Source organism: Pteropus vampyrus, unplaced genomic scaffold (assembly GCF_000151845.1).
Source record: "Pteropus vampyrus isolate Shadow unplaced genomic scaffold, Pvam_2.0 Scaffold452, whole genome shotgun sequence".
NCBI lineage: Eukaryota > Metazoa > Chordata > Mammalia > Chiroptera > Pteropodidae > Pteropus > Pteropus vampyrus.
The window spans coordinates 962,312-986,216 of NW_011889233.1; the positions used below are offsets into that span (position 1 = coordinate 962,312).

The 23,905-nt window shown below is 49.4% G+C and overlaps 3 protein-coding genes across 9 annotated transcripts in view; 1 reads left to right on the top strand and 2 right to left on the bottom strand.

The window, feature by feature from the left end:
- Nucleotides 1-262: 262 nt before the first annotated feature.
- CLIP3 (CAP-Gly domain containing linker protein 3) lies at nt 263-14,118 on the bottom strand. Of its 3 annotated transcripts, none has more exons than XM_011381836.2 (14): nt 13,991-14,118; nt 9,738-9,961; nt 6,627-6,766; nt 6,447-6,540; nt 6,098-6,259; nt 5,591-5,709; nt 4,454-4,690; nt 4,081-4,216; nt 3,797-3,925; nt 3,029-3,172; nt 2,837-2,960; nt 2,569-2,633; nt 2,149-2,221; nt 263-1,791 (listed from the first exon to the last, which is right to left on the bottom strand). In XM_011381836.2, the coding sequence occupies exons 2-14, from the start codon at nt 9,901-9,903 to the stop codon at nt 1,737-1,739; spliced, it is 1,644 nt and encodes a 547-aa protein (XP_011380138.1). In that variant the 5' UTR covers nt 9,904-9,961; nt 13,991-14,118; the 3' UTR covers nt 263-1,736. The 3 variants fall into 3 exon arrangements, with proteins under 3 accessions (XP_011380138.1, XP_023379948.1, XP_011380137.1); XM_023524180.1 differs by lacking the exon at nt 13,991-14,118 and adding an exon at nt 10,263-11,262 and having other exon boundaries at nt 9,738-9,978; XM_011381835.2 differs by lacking the exon at nt 13,991-14,118 and adding an exon at nt 10,263-11,261.
- Nucleotides 12,011-22,406, bottom strand: THAP8 (THAP domain containing 8). Its single transcript, XM_023524232.1, is given in 6 exon segments — nt 12,011-12,625; nt 13,936-13,942; nt 13,987-14,122; nt 14,125-14,334; nt 14,697-14,889; nt 22,276-22,406. Coding segments are annotated over 6 exon segments (774 nt in total). The 5' UTR covers nt 22,359-22,406; the 3' UTR covers nt 12,011-12,480.
- WDR62 (WD repeat domain 62) overlaps nt 22,362-23,905 on the top strand; it is a 42,941-nt gene continuing 41,397 nt past the window's right edge. For 2 of the 5 annotated variants that reach the window (XM_023524178.1, XM_023524177.1), the window contains exon 1: nt 22,362-23,184. In XM_023524178.1, the coding sequence (XP_023379946.1) occupies nt 23,008-23,184 (177 nt within the window). In that variant the 5' untranslated portion in view covers nt 22,362-23,007. The remainder of the gene's footprint in view (nt 23,185-23,905) is intronic. The other 3 variants (XM_023524176.1, XM_011381832.2, XM_011381833.2) reach the window with 3 other exon arrangements.

Consider the following 23,905-nt stretch of genomic DNA (forward strand, 5'->3'; position numbering starts at 1 on the left):
AGACCTGTCATCTTCTAGCACCGACCAATCAGAGCTCCAGAACGAAACCTGTTCACGCTGCAGAGCGGGAGCCCAGATGGGAAGGGGCAGCCGTGGCAACTGCAGGAAGGAGACCAGACTGTTGGATTTCCCGCAGGCTAGACGATCTGATACTCATGCTGCCGGGAGGCGAGACTGAGGAAAGGACTTCCTCTCCCATCCTCCCCCAGCAAGAGTATGGAGGCAGGGACATAACTCCTCAAACACCGGCCCGACACAGAGAAGCCATAGAAACGTCTTTATTGAAGGGCGCAGGGATCATGCTGAGTTCAGGGACATGCAGTGAAGGGGCAGTCGTGAGCTGTCCTTGGTAGTCCGGGCCCCAGGTCTGCCCTGGACTTCCGGGGCCTTCAAGGTCTCCCTCAGGCCGTTGGTCTGGCCAGAGTGATGTGAAGTCCTTTGGGGCTAGTGACTCAGATTTGGTGTTTTGGACCTGTGACCAGAACGTAGATTAAAACGGGGCCTCCAGGATTTGGGATCCCCCTCAAGGCCTTGGGGTCCTATGTGTATTAGAGATAGAGGCTTTAGGATTTGGGGTTCCCTTGGGGCTGGGCTCTTGGAATTTGGGTGTCTCAAGATCCGTGACTCAGGGCATTGAGGTCCTCCGGTTTCCAGGGATGGGCCTTCCTGTTTAGGGTCTCCTAGGGCTGGAGATGCTCTAGGAGCCCGGGATGCATGTCCTAACTGCAGTCTCCTCCATCCCAGGAACAAGGACCTCTGTCACTCAGGTTTCCTGGGGGCTTGGGATTGGAATTTTAAATTTGGGATTCCCTGGGGAATTGAGAATTCCATGGCTTGGGGGCCCTGGGAATTAGGGCTATGGGGTCTTCTAGGGGCTATAGGATTTGGGGTCTCAGGGAAGTTTGGGACATGTACCCTGGGATTTGGGATTACCCAGTCTCAGAAAGGGGCTCCATATTTTGGGGTTCCCCAAAGGGGGAAGTTATTACTTAAAAAATAGAGAATTTTCTGGGAACCTGGCCAGCACATGGGCTGTGGGCCATGTAGGATGGGCTTCATACAAGGCACTGGGGGTTTCTTGAGGGTGCAGAGGGTAGGAAGACTTGGGGGTCCTGTAATTAGCATTTCCAGGACTGTTTTGGTGTCCGTAAATTGGAGGTGACGGTGGGCTGGTTAATGTGAGTCTCTTCTTAGGTTACCTCTCAACAGGAGGTCTTTGTTAATGGAGGGGGGTCTCTGATTGCAGTATTAAGATTTTTGGGTGACCATGGGGGATCACAACATCTTGAGGAAATTGTCGTTAAATGTGGGATAGTGACATAAAGGTTTGTAACTCTGTTGCTCTGGAGGTGTGACCTGTGTTTATTTCAAGGGGACCTGATGGGAGGGGGTCTTTTTTTAATGAGAGAGGGTTATGATCCACTGACGTGGAGAAAGTCACCTTCATTTAGGGTGATGGGGAAATCTGTTAATGGGGCTCTGCTCTGAGGGGTTGAGAATAGGGACTAACCTGAAGGTGCTACACTCTGGGAATCTCTGGGGAACATGGGGTCTGTATTTGGGGGGTTCTCATGGGGGAATCTGTTAATAATGGGGCCTCAGTGATTAAGGGCTGGCTAATGGGGGTCTCTATTCTGGATGTGTTACTAGGGATATCTATTTCAGGGTGACTTGGGGGCTTCTTGCGTCAGGAGTTGCTAGAGGGGGCTGTCTTCTCTGATGGGTGTCCAGGGCCTCTAAGACTGCATCTCCGCCCTCAGCATCCAGGGAAACCAGCAGCAGAAGAGCAATCTGGAAAGGAGAACTGTGTCAACCCCTAATGCAGGGGTGGGAACATCCGGGTCTATCTCCCTCAGCTCTCCCCAGGTGGTCTTGCTGGATTCTGCTTCTACCTCTCTGGCTGTGCCTTCTCAGGCTCCTGTGGAGGGTATTCTGCCTCCTTGACCTGCCCCTTTAAAGTTGAAGTCTCCAGAATTCAGTGCAGGGCCTCACTCCTTAGAGACTGTTTCTGGGTAAGCAAACTAGTCACAAGTTTTCCTAACCTCTATTTCCAGCCCCAACCAGAACTCCAGATCCCTGTGTCCAATGGCCTGTGGAAACCTCTTCCTCAATATCCCAGAGGAGAGTGGGCAGAGGTTGGCTACAAACCTGGAGATTGAGTTCTCTGATGCGATGTCCTTCGGGGTCCGGACTGTCGTGAAGGTGCGTTTGGGTTGCGTCACTGAAGGGAAGGGCAGGGTCTCGGGTGAGGGGATCATAGACCCACTTGTGCCCTCAATACTCACCCAGACTCCTGGACCCTACGTTCTCAATACCTGTCTGGACCTCTTTTTTCAATAATATTTTGTGTCTCCCAATAGCTACCCATGTCCCCAGTGCCTACCCAAAGCCTTGCCGTTAACATCCCCATATCCCACAGCACCTGTCCTCTTTGGGATCCTATTTCATCATTTTCCTGGACCCTGTGTCCCCAGTTAGATGCTGGAGATTCTGTCAGTAGTCTATAGCATGACCCTTCCTCCTATCCTCAAACCCACACTCCTCCCCACACTGTAGCCCCCAACTCACTTGTCACTTGATGTACTTTTTTGGCTCCAACATTGTCCCCAGGGGGGTCAGTGGATCCACCAATCCTGGGGAGACACAAGGAGTGGGAGGAGTCAGAGACATAGAAGTCAAGGCCTGACCTGGAGCTGGGGACAGGGGGCCCACACAAAAAGAGTTCGGGTGTGGGGGTGGGTATCCACACTGTCCTACTGATCCAAGAGGAGGAGACATCTGAGAGGGCATCAGTGTTTGGATGGTGCCTTGGGTTAAGGTCAGAGTTTGGGCTCACTTCTGAATTCGCGATGCTGGTGCAAAGACTCCATGTCTTGAGGGGCAGGTGAAGTACCGGACGCCGAAGACAGAGCCATCATGCTTGCCCGTGGGCTGGTCTAGCTCAATGCCATACCAGTAACCTGAAGCAGAAGTGTGTCAGGATGCCTCGAGGCCCTGCCTGGCCCACAGCCCACATCCCCATCCTCACCTGGGGCAAAGTCTGTCTTCCCATAGAAGCGCACAACCCCTTGCTTCTGGCCTGCTACAAGGACTTGGTCTCCAACCTCAGCCTTGGCTCCCTCACGCTGCTGCAGGCTACCCAGAGATGGGGATGACGGGGGTTTCTTCTTGCCTGAGAATGGAGGGTATGGGAGTGGGAATGGGGCTCCCAGACACCAGCCCTGGGAACCCCATGCCACCAGAAAGCCCCCAGGCAGAAACTCCTGGCTCCAATCAGAAGAATCCCATAGTCTTTCCCAGAACTGCAGGGTTCTGAGCTTGGAAGGAAACAATCCCAGCTGCTAGAGAACTTGCAGGGGGAAGCTTTAGGCCTGAGGACAAACTGAGTCAAGAACCACGAGAACCCAAAAATCCTTTCTCAAAAGCTGAGGATATTTGGGCCAAAGGAAAAACTGAGTCACAGAAGTCAGGAACCCAGAACTTGTCCTTTTAAAATGCAGGCGGGAGTTGAGTCTGAGGCTAACTCAAGTCACTAAAGCCAGGAACCCCAAATATTCTTCCCTAAAACTGGGGGAAAGCTTTTGGGCCTGAAGGTAAACTAAGTCATAGAAGGCAGGGAACCCACAGGTCCTCCCAAGAACTAGATGGGGCCAGTACTAAGTCAAAGGAGAAGTTGAATCACAGAAGTCAGGAGCTCAGAGATCATCCTCTAAAATTAGGGAGTTTGGGCCTGAGGAGTCACAGAAGCTGGCCTACCCAAGACTGGCTCTCCTCGCCCCTAGGCTCCCCCTCTGACCTTTGTGTTCCCTGCGGCCCTTGCCAGTGACACGGGAAAAATCCATCCGGGGAGTCCGAGGTGTGGAGGTGACAGATGAAGGAGGTGCATCTACTGCCTTAGAGATCTTGGACACAGATGCAAAGAGACCTGGGGGGACAGAGCCTGGGCTGTGAGTTGTCCAAGTCTCTGCCCTATGCCCTCTGCCCTACCATCATCCCCCTGCCCCCATTACCCAGACAGCAACATCAGAACTACTAAGTGGACCCCACCAGCACTCCTTTTGGGCCCCAAGTAGGACTGACCCTGCTTGGGAGGGCAGATGAAATACCGGACACCCCCAACACTGCCATCATTCTTGCCCTCAGGTTCATCCAGCTCCACGCCAACCCATTGGCCACTGGCGAACTCCGTGGTCCCACAGAACCGCAGTGTGCCTGTCTGAGGAAATAAGAGAGGACATGGCTTGGGGGCGCCTTGGGAGGCCATGATAGATCACTGGCACAGGGAGCCCCAGGCTCAAATCTCAGCTCAAACATCACCATTAACTAGCTATACAACTTAACTTCACTGTGCCTCAATGTCCTCATCTGCAAAATAGGAACAGAAATCACGCCCACCTTATAGGACTGTTATAGAGCTGCCCTGTCCAGTACAAAGTCTGAAGAACACCCTGACCTTCTGGCCATCCAGCAGCACACGATCTCCCAGGCGCAGGCCCAGTGCGCTGAGCATGAGATTGCCCGGGACGTTGTCATAGTTGGGTAGCGTGACCTTGGGGAGGGCACAGGAGAGTGGCACAGCTTCCTCCAGCAGCGTTCGTAGCTCCTTGGCCACCAGCGCCGCCTCCGCCTTGTCCAAGGACATGTCCATGGGGTCTGGGACCACCTCCGCTGGCACCTGTCCCTTTCGGTTCTGGAGATCAATGGGAAGAGAGAGGGTGAGGACTCAGCAGCACCGGCTGTACCCCAACCGAGCCCATGCCCCAAGCCCCCAGGTCTAGGTGAAGCAGAGGTGGGACTAGGTCACACTTTGGGCCAACATGGGAATAAGAAGCGTTGGGACATTAAAGTACAAACCACGTCCCCAGGGAAGTCCACTCCTGAGATCTAAGGCTGGGGATGTCAAGTAATGGGGGTAGGACTACCGTTGGGGCCAACAGGGAATGAAGGTTACACTTAAGTGCTATCGGTCATGCCCAGAGACCCCAGGCCAGGAATGGGAACATGTGAGACACGAACATTAAAAATAATGGGCCAGGGGTGCAACTGAGCCAATAGGGAAGGAAGAGAGGCAGGGCCTCAGGGCACAGGTGTCACCCCAAGTTATCTGTGCCTGGGATGCTGCAGAGTAATTGGTCTTGGCAACAGGATTTGGAAATGGATGGGTTGGGGTCAGAGATCATATTGTGGGCTTATGTGAGGCACAGCCCTCTCCTCATCAATCTGACTTTCTTCATGATCTCGAAATGCCATCTATATACAGCCACACAATCAGTCAGGACTGAAAGAAGATAACCCTGGATAACCCTGGATAACCCTGCACAAATCATGCACACTCTTTGCCTCAGTTTCCCTATTGTACACTAGTGTTTATGATGCAGTTCACCTGTCGTATCATGAATACTAAGTAAATGTCGGCCATTATTACATTTGTTGAAATGTACAGATGATTTTCATATTTTAAGAGCTGCTAGAGATGCAAGCAATCAGGACCCCCCTCATCCTCTGCAGAGGCCTGTTGGCCTAGAAAGGAATGGGGGGGGGCGGTAGGAAGGAGAAGGAAGATGACAGTGCTGTGCTGGCGTGGCAATACCCGAAGTGCTGGGTTGGCACCGTGCTCCAGCAAACATTTGGCTGCACCCAGGCACAGGTTGGAGGCAGCAATGTGCAGGGCTGAGCCGTGGTTGAAGTCACTGCATGTAGAGTTCACCACTGGAAGGTAGGCAAGAGGAGAGATCCAGGTGAGCACCCTTAGCACCCGGGACACCCCTCTACCTTCCAGCTTGCAGAAGTCCATCTCGTAACCCGCAAGCCTCAGTGCTCCCGCAGAACCCTCGCCCTCCCTTCTCAGCCACTCCCCTCCTGAACAGGTCATAGACCACTGAGCCCCATCTCCCACACCTCCTACCTCCAGATTCCCAGGATCTCCTCAGTCTGGTCCCCTCTCCCAGCCCGGCCAGGCGTGTTTGGCCCTATCACTTGGCATCCCTCCTTCACTTCACGTCCCCTCCCCCAAAACCCTGGGCACCCTCCTTCTACTTCCAGGCTTCCTCCCTCACTGGATCCTGCCCCACCTCCCTAGCCAAGACGCCCCCCTCACCTCGAGGCCGTGTGCCCTTCAGCAGCACACGCACAAGGTCGGGCACATCAAAATAGGCTGCGTAGTGCAGCGCGTTCATGTTGGTCCAGCGGCTGCGCAGGGTCACATCAGCGCCCAGCGCCAGCAGCTGCTGTGACAGGCGCACTGCCGCTGCGGGGTCCCCTGTGTGACAGCCCAGGTCAGCTTGCATGCCCTCCTCCAGAGCCCTGGGACTCAGGACTGCACTTTGGGATATCAGTCTGCAGGTTCAGGATGGGGAACTGGGGACCAAGGTTCTGGGTGATTTTGAGGGTGTTGAGTCTGGGGGCCTAGGTTTTGGGGCACATGGTTTGGGGGTCCAGACTCTTACCGACTCCGTGGGCCCCAGCCTTGCACGCATAATGGAGCAATGTCATGTCGGTCAGCCCATCACGATCATTCACATGGCAGCCTCGACGCAGAATCTGGGAGTACCAGAGGAAAAGGGGCGCTTACCCAAACACGCGAGGGAACCCATCCTCTCCTTCCCTGGCTTCCCAGTATTTTTTACCTCATTGCCGATGACATCAATTTTGTGCTGGACTTGGGGCACCCACTGGCGCACAATGGCGAACAGCTCAGGGACAGTGGTCTGTGGGTCAAACAGAATCTCCTGGCACGCCGGGTCATTGGGATCAAAGAAGGTGAAGGCTGAGGAAGCGAGAGGGCCAAGGTCACCCCAGGCAAGCTGACCCTCTCCTTCCATCCTAATGTAGGGGACCTCCAGGTTTTTGTCTTTTAAAACTCTTCCAAATGCAGGGTCTCAAACTGGTGGCGCATAGGCCATAGGCGTATTCCATGTGGTCAGCATGAGGTTTCAAAGTCAGAAGGTTTCACATAAAAATCTGGATGCCCAGTATGTCTTGAAAAATTGGAAGACTGGACAATTCCCACAGACAATTCCCATACCACACCTTGGAACAACTGTGTGGTAAGGAGTGTAGCACCCTCGAGTCTGCCTTCCCAAGGAGGCTGCTACTGCTCTAACCCACTGTTGCCCTGGACGAGTATGGGCATACTTTGGCCAAATCTCCAGAGTAAAAAAAAAATTAATTAAAACCCACAAATCCTGGTTTATAAAAAAATCTCCCCAATTTTTCAAATGCTGTATCATCCACATAAAACGTATGCATGGTTAGGATTCATCCTGTAACCAGCCAAGGTGGTGCCCAGAGGGACTTCCATCTCCCCCCATTAGACTCTGAGGAGCACTGCTCTCTGTAGTAACATCAGCACCCAGCACAGAGCCTGGCACATGGCAGGAACTCAGTGCACATTGAATGAATGAGTAAATGAACGACCAGATGTTACAGAGCCCAGGGAAGTGCCCCCATCGATGTCTCCAGGAATCAGCCTGTGTGCTTCTTTAAAAACCCATCACAAAACAGCCCCTTTGGCTCAGAACCCTGCCCTGATTCCCATCCCACTTCGAATATAGACCACAGTCCTCCCCACCACCCACAGGTCCTATACGAACTGGCCTTGTCTATTCTCTACCCTTACCTTCCCACTCATTCCCCTCCAGCCACACTGGCCTCCTTCTCTCCAACACATCAGGCAAATTCCTGTCTTAGGGGCCTTGCACTTGCTGTTTTTCTCGCCTGGGACAATCTTCCCTCACATCTTCTCAAGACTTTGCAGGTCTTTGCTCAAACATCACCTCTTCAGAGAGGCCTCCCCGACCACCCTATCTAAATCAGTACCTCTGCCCTTCTCCATCTGCTACCCTTTTTTATTTCTTTAATCACAGCACATATCGCTACCTAACATAACTTGTTTATACTTCCCTCCCTTCCTTTATCCTTCCCTCTTTTCCTCTCTTCTTCCCTCTTTTTTTTTCTTCTTTTTCTTATTTTCTCACTTGTCTCCCTCACTAGGATAAAAGTACTATGCTCCCATTCTGCCTTGGTCCCTCTCTTATCCCCAAGACCCGGCACAAAACCTGGCATGCAGTAGGTGTTCAGTCAATCTCTGCTGAATTAATGTGCAAATTTAATAAACAAATACGTGAGTTCCTCTTAGAGTCCACCTTAGCACTCTCTCTGCCCTGGACCAAATTTCCAGCTTTCTTCACCTTCTGTACCCAATCCTGCTTGTTCTACTAGCAGCATTCCTGGAGGAGGGGGGTGGGGCAGCCCAGATCCTTCGACTTCCCACCAGGCCAAAGGCCTCTGCCATATCCAGCTGCATTTTCGAAGGTTTTCCAGTTTCCCCGGGTGGACCCACTGCCCTGGACACCCAGACTGAGGTCAACTTCTTGCCTCTCTGATCCACCTCTAGTGGGCGACATGTCCAAAGATACCAGCCCTCTTGCCCTATCTTGGCAACGCCTACTCTCTGAACCTGGTGCCTAGTTTCTGAACCTCACAGTCAATGTCTTCTAAGAGCCTCCTCTGACTGAGCCCCACCCTCTCTATTCTGTAGCCAGAGGGAGCTTTTAAACATAAATCAGACCAGCCACTCCTTTATTTTAAACATCTCCTCAAATGCTCTCCATTACACGTAGAATATATCCAAAGTCCTCACTGTGGCCTTTAAGGTCCTTCCAGATCTAGCCATTGCCAACCTCTCACCTCAACTCTGATCACTCCCTAGTTGCAGCTACAGAGCTTCTTTGTGTCCCAAGCTCAGTCCTGCCCTAGGGCCTCTGCACTTGCTGCTCTCTGCCTGGAACTCTCTTTCTCTAGCTCTCCTATGGTTGATTCCTCCTCATGCTCTGGGTCTCAGCCTAAACCCACCTCATCAGAAAGACCCACCCTGACCTCTCTGTTTCAAGTTGCTGTCCTCTGGCCGTTATCTATTATCTATTATATTTTCATCTTTTATTTCTTTCATAGCACTTGCTCTGATTGTAACTTATCTGATTTATTTATCTGTTCATTATTCAGTCTCTTCTCTCATGGGAGCAGGGATCACGCTGGACTGCTCACCGTAAAATCTTTATCACCCAGAAAAAGGCTTGTCACAGAAAAGTAGCAATGGATAAATATTGGTGAATGATTATTTTCAGTCTCTCCAAGAGGCCACCCTCTCAGTCCCGCACCCTCCTACCTCAGAGCCTTTACTCCTGTGGTTACCGCTCCTGGGGCCCCTTTCCCCCATCTCTTCCCTGGTTAACCCCCAACTTATCCTTAGGTCTCCCTCAAGTGTTACCTCCTCAGAGAAACCATGTCTTCTGAAGCTCTTACAGCATCCCATTCTGGCAAACACAATTCTTGTCATGTCTTATAATTATATATTTATATTTTTATACTTATTTGTATGGTCATTAGTGAGGCCTATGAGTTCAGGGCAAAGGCTGGGTCTGTCTTACTCCATGCTGTGCTCCCAGCTCCTAGCACAGAGCCAGGTCCAAATCAGGCTTTCAACAAATATTTGTTGAAAGACTAAATGAATGAATAATACATCATGAGCCAAAGATTAGAATCATTCCAATTCCATTCTCCAGTGGGTGAATGAATGAATAAATGAATGAAAGGGGAGTGGAATCCAAGGACTCAGCAGCTAAGACTCCTTGTGACCACCTTCAAATACCTCCCACCATCACCACCAGCAGAGCTCGGCCCAATCCCCTGGCCATCCAAGGCTCCGGGCCAGATTCTAGGGTGGGGAGACTGGTTACCGTAGTCCTTGGGCAGGGGGGCAGGTGCCGAGGGGTGCACAACAGGCTTCTGCCGGCGCTCTTGGGTGGGGCTGGGGGCCTCCGGAACAGGCTCATCCTCCTCCTCCTCCTCCTCTTCCTCCCCCCGGAGCGGTGGGGCCATTGGGGCTGGATCTGTCTTAGTCATGGTCCTCAGTGGGCCCCGGGGGGCAAGTGCAGAGTTGGGGGCGGCCCTCAGGCAAATCCTGGAGGCAGAGGTGAGCTAAAGAAGGCACCCCATAAGCTCTGGGATCCCAGCCCATAGGAGCTCCCAGGGCTCCACGTCCCCAGCTCTGGATTTGGGGCAATCATAAGCACACCCGTTACCTATCAGAGGACCCTGATACGTGGGCCCAGAGCTTATCACTTCCCCTAGGCCCAGCCCCCATTATTCTCTCACGTCAGTCCCCTGAGTCCAGGCCGCCCCCTCCCAAGGTTTGTTTATCTCGGGATGCAGGATGCTTCGCTCCTCCCCTTCTCTGCGGGCCTCCCCTCTATCCATCTTACCTTGGGCAGATGGGGCTGGAGACCAAAGCTGAGACTGAGGGGACTGGAATAACAGGGTGTCAGTATCGGGGGAAGTGGTGGGTGAGAGGAAGGGAGAGAGAGAAAGGGAGAGGGAGAGAGAGAGAGAGAGAGAGAGAAGGGAACGAGGCCCAGACGCCGAAGGGGGATGGGGATGGAGAGGGAGGGGCGCTGAAGGCGCATGCGTGTTCCCCTTAACAAGGAGCGGGGGAGGAGATACTGGCAGGCTGCTCGCATTGATGAAAAGGCTGAGAAAGAGGTTAGACACCGAGGATGGGGAGAAGAGGTGGACACGAGGAAGAATGTGAGTGAGACAGACATAGAAGACGAGAAATGAAGCATAAACAAGGGCAAAAAGAGAGGGATGGGAAAGCCAGCACAATTCTTTTTGACCCCTACCCCCACGCATGTGATGGAGCCTTTCCTGTAACAGGCCTGCAAACCAGGTCACTTAGGGCAGGCATCTCGATGTTGGTGGTGATGGGTGTTTTCTCTGAGATCTCAGACCTGACCCCTTTTCTATGTTCGCCTTATATAAGAGATGTCTCAGAGGGATGATTTCTAGCATTATAGTCGTCATTCGACATTATCATCACATACTGCTCATACAGCAATTACCAGGCCCAGAGAAGTTAAGCCATTTGCCCAAGGGCACACAGCAATCACATGATGGAGTGAAGATTTGAAACCAGGCAGCCTGGCTATAATCTGGGCTTTTAATCACCATGATACATGGCAGTAGCAGTGTCTAGAGGACAGATCTGCCAATGGATCCCTCCAACGCTCTCAGAACTATATCTTCCCCAGAAAGGCCTCCTGTAGCCAACCCAGGGGCCAGGCATTCCTGGATCCATCAACCTGGCTTGGTTTTCACACTTGCCTGGCTGTGGCCTGCACTGCCCACAATAACCCCAGCCTGAATAGGGTTGGGTGACTGTCTTCAACCCCCTCTCCCCGCTCATCCTTCTATTGGGCAGGGTCAATAGCTCCATCTCCAAAATATTTCCAGAATTTTATCCCTCACCACCCACCCCAGGCCCTCATCCTGGTCCATCCTTCATCCTCTTCCACCTGGACTGTGGCAGCAGCCTCTTTCTTGTTCTCCCTGCTCCTCCCTTCCCCCTATATGCAGCCAGAGGGTCTTAGCACCCATCATATCAAGGCTGTCCTTCACTCACAGGCATCTGCTTGCTGCACCTTACTCGAGGTACGAGCCAGTGTTCTCAACCACAAGCCCCATGTGAAGTTTCCCATGTATCTCTCCAATATCACCTCTCACTTCCCCCTCATTCACTCTACTCAAACCACACTGGAATCCTTGCTCTTCCTCACCCCAGGACCTTTGCATAGCCTTTTCCTTCTCTGCCTGAAATGCTCCTCCCCCAGCCACCAGGTTTCCTATTTCCCCTTTTAGGTTTTTACTTCTTGGTGCCTTTTCAGTGAGACCTCCTCTGCTCTACAATTGCACACACCCCACCACACCCACACACTTTCCTCCCTGCTTCAGTTTTCACCATAGCAATACTGCCCTCCTCCAGCTGACACCCTAGATGTTGGACATTTGCAGGGGCTGTTCTTCTCCCTGGAACATCCAGCCCACATGCCTTCCAGCCCGGCTCCTTCTCATCATCCAGGTCTCTGCTCAAACGTTGTCTCCTTAGAAATTCCTCTTCATCGCCACCACTACCCCTGCTTCATTACAATTTCATTCAGTCTTTATAGCACTTATCGGAATCTGAAATTATCTTGTTTATTAGGTTACTAGTACGTCTTCTACTCAAGCAGAATATGAGCACCATGAGGGCAGGATTTTGTCTGCTGTGTTTACTTGCTGTATGTATTCTGAGCTCAGCACCAGCCTTGGCAAGGGGTTTGAGGGGCTCTTCAGAAGCAGGTACAACTGTCTGCAAACAACCCTTGCTCTGCTCTGAGGCTGTTTTACTGACTGCAAAGATTTGAGCCGAGGATGGCAGGCACCTGGTACCCAGGGGAATCAGGACTGATGGGAGTCTTCGGCCCATCTTGGCCCTAAGTTTTTGAAACTTAGGATGGGGTCCCTGGAAAGGGGTGATGGGAACCAGGCCCTTGAAGGAGGCACTGCTATGCCACAGGGTGGGTGGTGGAATTGGGCCAAGCCCTTATGTGATCAGTCTCTTCCCGTCTTCTGTCATCTGTCCGGTGACATTATCTGTCCTGGTCCTTATGCACTGGTGATCTGAGTATCCAGGAGCTCAGGCTTGGCATCCAGTATGGGAGGTGCAGGACCTTGGGCAAGGACCACAACTATGTCAGGTTCTCCACAGATGATGGTGAAGACTTGGGATTCCTCAGGTCCAAAGAGCTGGGTAGTCCCAGGCAAATAAGTGGTAGAGATGGATAAGACAGGGGCATGGGGGGAGGGAAGAAGGGGAGAATGATGAGGAACAGGGTGGCCAAGGTGGGAGGGAGGTATCAGGAAACAGAGACATGTGGGTAGAGAAAGATGAAGAAACAGGGAAACAGATATGAGAGCCAGAGTGGCATTCGTGGGGGAGCAAAGAGGTATAGGGAAACGGAGAGAGATGCAGGGGACAGGAGAAATGTAGGGTAAGAGAGACAGGACATACATATGGGGGACACAGAAAGATTCAGATGAAGAGACATGGGGAAAGGGAGAGATAAATGAGAGAAGAGATTGGGGATAGAAAGACAAAGATGAATGTGGAGGAAAGAGGAGATCAAGACACAGGGATCGAGTTGGGAAGGGGAGGCAGAGAAAAGCGCTAAGTCCAGGGGCCCTGTCAGGCTTCATGAAGAGCCCCAGGCCTGAGCCTGAGCTTTGTCCTTGCCCCACTGTATGTCCCTCTAGTACCCCAGCATGATTCAGGCCATGGTATCAAGTATAAAGCCTCCAGGGGCAGCCACATTGCAGCTCCAGCTGACTTCTACTAACTGGGAATATGAACCCAGTGCTGCTAGATCTGCTGAGCCTTCAGGAAAGACCAGAAATTATTTTACGCATTGTTGAAGTCATACAGACAATATCTGTGGGCCATGTCCAACTCCTTGGCTGTCAGGTTGAGACACCTTAGCTCAGAGGTACTGTGGGGCCTCTTTCTGAAACCAGGAAAGGCCAGAGCCCTGGGACCTCAAGCTTGGCCTTGGGGTTTTAAGCAGAGAAAAAGCCTGGTCAAACTTTGAATTTTAAAGACATGAACCCCTCCCCACTCTCAAAATACTCAACAGTAAAATAGAGTGGCAAAAGGGATTAGATAGGGTATGGGGGACTCGAGTAGAAGGGTTGCAAATTCAAGCTCTATAGGGGCCAGGGACTCTCCAAGAGAAGGGCACAGGCGGACCTCCTCTAGGGCCAGAATGTGGTTTGAATCCTGGCTCTGGGTAGTTACTGGCTGCCTGACTTTTGGCAAGTTACCATATCATTCTGTGCCTCAGTTTTTTCATCTGGAAAATGGGGACAAGTATCAAAATCATAGTGAGTTTTCAGTAAGTTATTAACTGTCTGGCAGAGAGTAAGGGCTCCTTAAATATTAATAAATGAAACAGCTACTCATCTGACCCAATAGTTGCTTGGCATTGCCAGATTTATTTTTTTTTTTTCCCCAAGAAAAGCCAGAAATTTGAAAATGGGTCAAATGTTCTGATTTTTAAATATTATGCTGTAGCTTAAATGAAAACACACATGCTGTGTGGGCTGGACAGGCAGCACTCACCCTGTGCAGCAGGCCCCCGCAGGCCTGCGCCACCAGGCTCTCCCTGCACAGCTGCTGTGCCAGCTCTTCTAGAGCCCTAAGCTGCACCCGCTGCCGTTCCTGGCACTGCTGTAGCCTCTGCGCCTGCTGCTGGACTGGAGCACTCCCAGGGCCGAGCCTAGTCCAGCCTGGGGGTGCTTGGCGGGGACTCCAGGGCGTGGCCCTGCAGGAGCCTGCGAAATAATCAAGGGGAACAGGAACTTGGCAGCCGTGGCCTCCAGGTGTCCGGATGCTGGTCCCAGCATCACCGGGTGCATAGGGCCAGGTGCCCTGACAGCTGGGCCCAGAGACAGGAACGAGGCCTCCTGCGGAGGCAGAGGCTTTTTGTGTAGCTTCAAGGACTCCATTGCTTCTGGAAGACAAGGCATGGGGTGGAGAGCAGACTCCAAGGGGATTTCTTCAGGAGGGAAGACTTGGGGGAAGGCCAGACTCCAAGGAGGACTTCCCTCAGGTAAGGCTAGACTTTAGGAGAGAACTTCCCTCCGAAGGGGATGGCTAAGGGTCAGTCTCTAGGAGGGACTTCCCTCAGGAGATGAGGGCTAGGGATCAGATTCCACAGGTAATTTCCTAGGTGGGGAACGTGGGAGGTGGGGGGGGGGTGGGGGGGGGGGGGGGTGTGGTTGGGGGACATGGTCAGCCTCCAGCAGCGAGACCTCCCAGTGCTTACCTTGACTGTTGGTGCCCCAGAAAAGATGGAGGGCACTGCATCCACTCGCAAGTAGCGTATACCGCAGCGCCACTGGGAGCAGGAGGGTGTGAAGTGCTCGCTGCACAGGTGCTGGTGGCAACTGGGCACCCAGTGCTCACAGCCCATGTGCCGCAGCCAGGCCTGCAGCTGGGGTCCATCCTTCAGTGGGTACCTGCCAGGTGAGGGGGTCGCCATATCAGGTCCAACCCCACTACTCCCTGAGAACACTCCCACCCAGAGCTCCCTGGACTCCAAACCTCTGCATCCCACTCAAACTCTCTCTACCTCCTACCCATATTGCATTCTTCCGCTCCACCTTTTAAACACCCAGCATCAACCTGCCTCTCCCACCTCTGCTGCTCATCCCATTCAGCCTCCATCCTTTTCTGGAGATGGTTTTTGCAGCAGCCTCCTTCCTGTTCTCCCTGCCCACTGCCACTCCCTGCCACAGTCTGTTTCTCCACATGAAACTGAGGGAGCAGTTTATAAAATCGGACAACTCTAGAATGTGGGAGATTCTACATTCATGGTGGAATGGAGTAGGGTGGTTATAGATTAAAAGAGATTTAAGAAATAGCAACCCAAATGCAGGATGCGAACCTCGTTTTGCAACAAACTACTCTGTAAAAAGACATTTTAACATAGTTGTGGAAAACTGAACTTGAATTAGATGTTAGATAATTATGAGAAATTAACTTTGCTAGGTGAGATAATTGTTATTTATGCTTTAAAAATAGACACCTGTTAGAAAAGCATTCTGAAATATTTATGGGTACAAGACCTAAAGTCTAGAATTTACTTTAAAATACTGCATTAAAGGTGTATGAGGGAGAAAGGTGGATGAAAAAGACTGGCAAAATGTTGACAACTGGTAAAACTGAGTGATGGATACATGAGGATTCATTTATACAACTCTATTTTTTGTGTATGTTTGAAAACTCCTGTTAAAGTTTTTAGACAACAACAAAAACAATTAGCTCCTTTAAAAATGGGCAAAGAACGTGAACAGACATTTCTCCAAAGGAAATATACAAATGGCCAATCAGCATATGAAAAGATGCTTAATGTCACTAATCATTAGGAAAATGCCAATCAAAACCACAAGATATCACTTCGTAACCATTAGAATGGCTACTATAAAATAAAAAAAAACAGAAAATAACAAGTGTTGGCGAGGATGTGGAACCCTGTGCACTGTTTGGAAATGTAAAATGAAGCAGCCTCTATGAAAACAGTATAGCGGTTCCTCAAAAAATAAAAAACAGAAGTACCATTTGATCTAGCAATTCCACTTCTGGATACAGACCCAAACGAAATAAAAGCAGGGTGTTGAAGAGATATTTGCAGACTCATGTTCATAACAGCATTATCTGCAATAGCCAAAAGGTGGACGAAACCCAGTGTCCATTAACATATGGATGAATTATCAAAATGTGGTATATACATACAATTAAGTATTATTCGGCTACAACATGGATAAAACTTTGGACATTATAGTAAGTGAAATTAGCCAGTCGTACACACAAAAAAACAAATACTATAGGATTTCACTTATATGAAGTATCTAGAGTATTCGGATTCATGGAAACAGAATCTAGATTGGTGGTTGCCAGGAGCCAGGGAGAGGGGGAAACTGGGAGTTGTTCAGTGAGTATAGAGTTTCTGTTTTGCAAGATAAAAAAAGTTCTGGAGATTGGCTGCACAATAATATGAATATACTTAATACTACAGAACTGTACAGTTAAAAATAGTTAAGACAGTAGATTTTGTTTCTGTGTATTTCACCACAATTAAAAATTAAAACTGAAAAGAGTTTTTTTAAAAAATGAACTAAATAAAAGCTTTCCCAGTGGGAGTGGGTAGGGATTATCTGATAAAGCAGCCTCTAGGGGAGCCCCCACCACTCCTAACCGCCTTGGTGCCACTTGTCCCCAAAATCTATAAAGGAATACATTTTCTATTTAGACCTGGGTTCAAGGCTATCCACAATAAAAACCTCGTTCTCCAGCTTCATTTGCAGTCAGAGGTGGCCACATGATTAAGTTCTGGCCAGTCTGTCTTGTGGCTGCTCCCAGAAACAGATTTATTTTAAGCTGCTAAATTTTGGGATAGTTTGCTATGCAGCATAACTATTACAGTCAGTCATCCACATCCCACCTTTGACTTAATATTTTTCTTAAAACTGACCAAATTCAAGTGTTAAAGATATCTGAAAGAGAAACTTTACACAAAATTGCAAATGGAAAACCAGTATCAATTCCATAAATAGAAGTGAACCATAAAAACACTGGGATACCTTCACTTGCTGAGGGCTATGAGGCCTGCTCTCTTTGTTAAAAAGGAAGAGTAGAAGTATTAGAGAGTGGGGGGACAATACCATCTATAGGAGAAAGGGTAAATAAACTCAGACACATGTACACGAAAGAGTACTAAACAGCTCTAAAATAGACTGTGGAAGCACTCTGGGAACTGACACGCTATTGTTAGGCATATACTCTGTGAAATACACAAGGTTCCAAATAGAATATACTAGCTTTTAGTTATTGTGGTAGGCTGAATCATGGTCTCCAAAAGATATCTATGTCCCTAGAACCTATGAATATTATGTTTTGTGACAAAAAATAGGATTAAGGATCTTGAGATGGGGAAATTATCCTAGCTCATCATCCAGGTTGGCCTTAAATGCATTCCCTTAAAGAAGGAGGCAGAAGAAATTACGACAAAAGAATAGAAAGTGATGTGACCATGGAGGCAGAGAGTGGAGTGAGCCAAGGAATGCCTGTGGACACCAGAAACTGGAAGAAGCAATGAACAGACTCTTCCCTAGAGCCTCCCAGGGAATGCAGCCCTGCCAGCACTTTGATTTTGGCTCAGTAAAACTGACATAGACTGTGAGAGAATAATCCCTGTTGTTTAAAGCCACCAAGTTTGTTACAGAAGCCATAGGAAACTAGTACAATAATAAAGAAGGAAATAAGCACATATATTCAGATTTGCTTGTATTTGCATAGAGAAACACAGGGAAGGACACATAAAAAAATAAAAATAAAGAGGCCACCAGTGGAGAGGAGGTGGACGAGATGGACAGAGATGGGAGCAAGATTTCTCAGGCAAAAGGCAGACAGAGAAAGGAGGGAGCAGCTGGAGAAAGAGAACGGAAGAGCTGACTCAGAAAAGAGCTGTGACACCCGATGGCACCCGTAGACCAGAACCCCAAGGCCCACAGCCAGGAACTCTGGCTGCTGCAGTCCTTTTAGACTCAGTGTGGAATCCAAATGCTCTCACCAGCCCCATTTTGCCTGTACACATACAGGAAATCTCTTGCAGAAGCACTTCTCAACCCCTCTGGGGCCAAGACTTCCAACTGATTACTCCTTATCCACTCTCCTCCTTTTCCTTAGTAACAAAACTCCAAATTTATTGAGGCCATAATATGCCGTGCTAAAAGACTGTTTCCCATGTTCCTTTGCCGCTAGGTGAGACCACATAACTAAGTCTTGGCCAATGAATACTTTCAAGTTATGTGAAACATCTGGGATGGCACTTTAAATGCAAAGGGGTTCTCAAATGGAATCAGAGCAGCTCTGGGGCAAAGGAGGAAAATGAATATCACTAAAAAAACAAAAAACACAACAACCTCAACAACAAAAAAAACCCATTTCTTTCTAATTTGGTCTTGTTATTCTCTTTTGTTCCTCTAGACGGCAACATTTATAATTGGCAATAGCCCTCTCTAAATATCCGTCTTAAGTGGTCAGCCAGTGTCCTCCTTTTTTATGGAATATTTTAGTTTCGTTGGTCATCTTACCTATAACTGCTAGAAGTTCTTTTCTTCCTTAATAACATAACTCAAAATTTCTTCAGGCGGTTAAAGATCCCCCTAAATGACTACATTTCCCAGACCAATGATAAAGAACCCAAAATTGGGTGGGATTTCTGGGAAGACTTTGTAAAAGGGGATGACTCATTTTAGAGTTGAATTCCTTTTGCTCTTCCTCCCTTCCCTTTTCTTCCTACTAGGAATGGTAGAGTATGATGGCTGTGACACACAGCCATCTTAGATGGAAATGGCCGGCTAAGGATGACAGAGCAGAAAGATAGGATCCTCATCCCTGATGACTGTGGGAGCCTCCACGCCGGTGCTGGTCTGTCAACCTCCATACTTGTTTTATATGATGGAAAGATAAATCCTGTGGTAGACTGTATCATTGTTCAAAATACTTGCTGCCCTTTCCCACATGAAAATTACACATCTTCATTCCATTAATCCGAGGCTTGCCATATACTTATTTTGACCAAAGGAGTAAAAGTGACAATGGGCCACTTCTAAATGTATAATTTGCCAGGAGCTACTGATGATTCTCTCCACTTTTTCTTCTCCCCCTCCCACAACACCAGCAATATTCCATGTAAAGGCATCTCCTTTAGCCTGAATCCCCAATTAAGAAAGTATAAAGTAAGGCCACAAATGACCTGCAAAGGACATAGGGTGAACAAGAAATAAACCTTTGTTATAGTAAGCCACTGAGATTTTGTGAGTTTGTTACTGCAACATAACTTAACCATGCTGATTCCTACACACCCCATAATTTCTTTAAGCTACTATTATTTCAGGACTTTGTTACTGCCAACCAGATGCAATTCCCCTCCTCCATCAGAGATGACTGTCATTTGTTCCTGAAGGGGCCTAAAACAGAACTGTTTCCTTTGGCTGTTGGGCAGGCTTTTAAGTTATTCCCTGGGAGCCACTTCCCTCGATTTGTTTCACCTTGTTCCTACCTGGCATCCATGCCCTCTCCTGAATCTCCTTGAGAAACTGCTCCTCACCCAATTCTCAGTTAAGTGGCTTCTGCAAGACTGACTCAGGGGTGGGATTTGAGGCGGAAATGGATTAGCCTGTTTGAGAAACAGCCTGACAGCCACTGGTGGGACTTACATAACACAGGCATAAACTGATTTTTATAAAGTCATCTGGCTACTATGTACAGTTGTCATTGTTCTTCTCATTATTATATGTAAACACTTAGAACAGAGCCTGGCAAACAGTGAGTGATGTCTAAGTAAGTATGTTGTTGTAAGGGAGGTAAGAGTGAAAGCAGGGAGATCAGCAAACAGCTATAACAGTGTCTCATTAAGAGATGATGGCAACCTGGACTATGCTATGACAGCAGAGGTGAGAAGTTGTCAGACTGGGAACATGAGTTTTCTTTTTCTTATTTCCTACTAGTTTAATTAAGATTTTCCCATTTGCATTTATAACTGCATTGTAAAGGTGTTAGGGGTTTTGTTGTGATTGTTGCAGGATAGGAATGTGTTTGGAGGGTAGAGTCAAAGGATGAGTTAATGCACTAGATTGGGGGCGATGGTACTAAAGAAAAGGATTATGGATGATGCCCAAATTGTGTATTCAGTTCTTCAATTTTGACCCCTCACCTATCAGTGAGTTCTTTCAGGGCAGGAACAAGATCTGTCAGGGACAAGATTTGTATTCAGCAGGGGCTTGCTAACTCCAGGAGACACTCAGAGTTGCTGAATTAACAAATGGTGCCAGAGTGATATATTTTAAAAAGCAAATCTAGACACACTGATTTAGGTTTAAAGACTCCTCTGCAATCCTCCTACCCTGTACCAGGGTCGCTCAAGGAACCTGGACTGCTGGGTTTCCTGGGGAGCCCATTTGAAATGCATTCATTGAATTCATCCAGTAGATATGCACTGAGCACCCATTATGTGCCAGGCACTGTTCTAGGCGTGGGGGACACAAAAGAGAATAAGACAGACAAAAATCCTCACCTTCATGGAGCTGACAGTCTAGTGTGGGAGACAATATGTGGTATGCCAGTTAGCGACGTTAAAGGGAAAAATAAAGCAGGAGACAGATAGTATCTGGGAGAGGGTTATCATTTTATATAGAGTAGTGATCACAAAGGGAAGAACTTTCCAGAAAGGGGGAACAGCACAAGCAAAGGCCCTGGGCAACGATGTTCCTGGTGTGCTAGAGGAGCATCAAGTAGGCCAATGACACTGCAACAGAGTGAGTAAGGGGCAGGAGAGAGATGAGGTCATGCCAGTATTGGGGATCTAGTTCCTGTAGGGCTTTATAGGCCTGCTTACTGCCTACTTTAGCCTTACCTTCTTGTCTTTTATAGAGTGAAATGGAAGCCAGGAGAGGGATCTGAGCAGAGGAGGGCCCTGATCTGACTCAGGTGTTCACTGGTTCCCTGTGACTGCATGTGGGGAACAAACTGTGGAAGCAGGTTGACCAACAAAGAGGCTACTAAAATAGTGCAGGTGGCAGGTGATGATGGCTAGGAATAGGGTGGGGCAGAGAAGGAAGTTAGAAGTGGTCAATTCTAGTTAGATTTTAAAGGGAAGGGAGAGCCAACAGCATATACTCTTGTGTCCTGGCCCTGTTAGACTAACAAACCTGTAGTCCGACAACGTCAGGTTTATTTACCACAGCAATGAGGGAGACTGCATACCAGAGGTACTGTGGGGTGTCTCACCAAACAAAGGAAAAGACATATTATTTAGGAGAAGGGTGATATTTATATGAGATGTAAATAAAAGTGGATAGGGTCAAAGCAAAGTAGAACTGTGTGTAAGGGAATAAATATCAAGTCTGGATTATGAAGTGGGCCCAAGGTCCTGTCCCCTTGGAAGCAATAAAGTTTAGATAGATGTGGAACACTGTGTCCAGAAATGCCTTACCCAAAGCTCTGCACCTGGATTGTAAATAGAGGCTGCTTCTCTGTGTCAAAGCGACTTAACTCCCCCAGGCGTTATAAGTGAGATGTTTCATTCTTACTGATATAACTTCAAAGAGCAAAGTTTGTGATAATCTATGATTTTAGAGAACAAAGTTTCCTAGTAAGAATGCAGTGGTCACTAAAAGAAGGGGAGCTGTGTCACTTTACATCTGCAGCATGTCCCTGAGAAAAATATAGAAATATTTTTCCTATTAACTCTTTATCTGGCTTTTTTCCGTGTCTGTTATTCCAGCCAAATAAATGGGGATGCAGTTTTTTTGTTTTTGTTTTTACAGTTCGAGCTAATTTTTACTTTCTCAAGTGAGAGGAAAGAGAAGAGGTAAAGATGACTCTAAGATTTCTAGCCTGAACAACAGGAAGGATGGAATAAGCTATTAACTGAGACAGGAAAAGTTGTGCAAGGTTTTGAGGCAGACAAGATCAGGAGCCCGGTTTCAGATGTTTTGAGTTTGAGATGCCTCAAATTCATGGGAATGGCGCGTTGACAGCTGAAGGCTCTTACAGATACTGGCTCAACCTTATTTTTCCCTACACAGCACTCCCCTTCTTCTGCCCGCCCTGTTCACTAACTGTAGTTAATTGGCTAGCTCTGCTGTTTCACACATCTGCACCTTTGTATGTGCCGTGCTTGCTGGTGAAATGCTGAGATACCGTCTCTTTAACCTGCTAAACCTGCTTGTACACAGACCTGCAAGCTGGACCAGGTCCCAGACAGTTGTATTTATCCTCTGGCCCCGCCCCCACAGGGCCCTGCCTCCCTGCAAGCCCCGCCCCGCGCTTGCGCTCACTTGTAGAAGCTCACAGGGCGGTTGTCAGCACCTAGCCGGCTGGCACTATTGGAACAGTTCGGAGCACAGCAGTGCTTGAGCATGGCTGTCCAGCCGCGCTGAATTTTGTCCGGTCTTCAGCCGCACTTCGTACGTCGCTAGGAGCCGCCGAACCTCGCCCGGCCCGCGCGCTCTCCGCCTGCCTCACGAGAGGGCCAGCAGTGCCTCATCTCACGTGCCGCGGGAAGAGAGCGCCTGCGTATTACCCGCCCTTCCGCGGTACCACAGCTACGCCCTGGTCACGCGGTGAGCGGGGAAGAAGCGAATACCGCTTCTAGCTACACGATTTTGGGGTTAGGTTGAGTCACAGCGTTTCGGAGCCTGAGCCAACTCGTCAGTCTCTTTCGACCGCCACTGGGGCGGCAGCAGAAAGCGAGACGAGGCGGCTTTGGTCTTAGCCACGTAAAAGTTAAAACCACTATATTTCAGTGAATGATGAAAACACAGACTGGATAGAAAACGCAGCCATGCTCGATCGACCACCCGTAGACTAGCTGTGGCTCCTCCCCGCCAGACACCCCTTTCCGCCTCTTAGCTCTCATTGGCCAAAAGTGCCTCTGGGCAGCCCGGAGATTGGCCAGACCGGCGGCTACCACATCCAATGGGCAGTGGCGCCGGCTTTCCCGCGGCTGTTCGTTATTCAAGTGGGTCGTGGCGGTGGTTGAGTAACGGTCGCCCGGCTCCGGCTCGACGATGGCGACCTTGGGGCCCGGAGGCTACGCGCGGAACGATGCAGTCGAGAAGCTGCCATCCGTCATGGCGGGGGTTCCAGCGCGGAGGGGCCAGTCCTCCCCGCCCCCCGCTCCAGCGCTCTGCCTCCGGCGACGGACCCGACTCCCCACGGCGCCCGAGGATACGGTGCAGAACCGGGTGAGGAGCTTCTTGCCCTGCCCTCCCCTGGTCCTGCCAGTAGATCTTTGGCCCCGCCTATGAGCTCTCGGCTTTTTCCCCTCAGGCAGCTCTTCCCCGCTGTTCCTAAGCCCCGCCCTTTACCCATGTCCTCTTTCGGGTGCCATCAGTCATTCCTAGCCCCACCTTTTAACCTCTGGCTCCACCCTCAGCCCTTGGAGGGCCTTTTAGTTCTAATCTCCTAGTCCCGCCCTCTTGCATGTTTATTCCTTCAATCTTTAAACGTCACTCTGGACCCTCCCACTGTTGTTGACCTCTCCCCCACTGGGTCTTTAGCGTCCTGTGTCCTACTTGTCCCAACTTTTCCTAAGCTGTACCCCGCCTTCTCTCACTTCCTGCCTTATCTTTCCTTCTCCCTTACCAAGATGGGATTCTTATTCCATATTGCCACCCTAAATTTTGGAGGGATGTAATATTTGTAAAATCTCAGCAGCACTGCTTGGGAGGAGGGCGTACAGAACGGTTCCCTAAGTCCTAAGACACAGAAACAACGGGGGCGATTTTAGAGTAGGCAGAGGAAATTCCATTAGCACAGCAGCAATTTAAAAAATTGTTCTCCAACTCCTTGAGCCTCAAAGTCTATTTTTATAATATAGAGATAACAATAACCGTACCATGGAGATGCAAGAAGAAATAAAATTGTGTGACTGCTTAGCACAGAGTCCAAATAAAAGGTGGATAA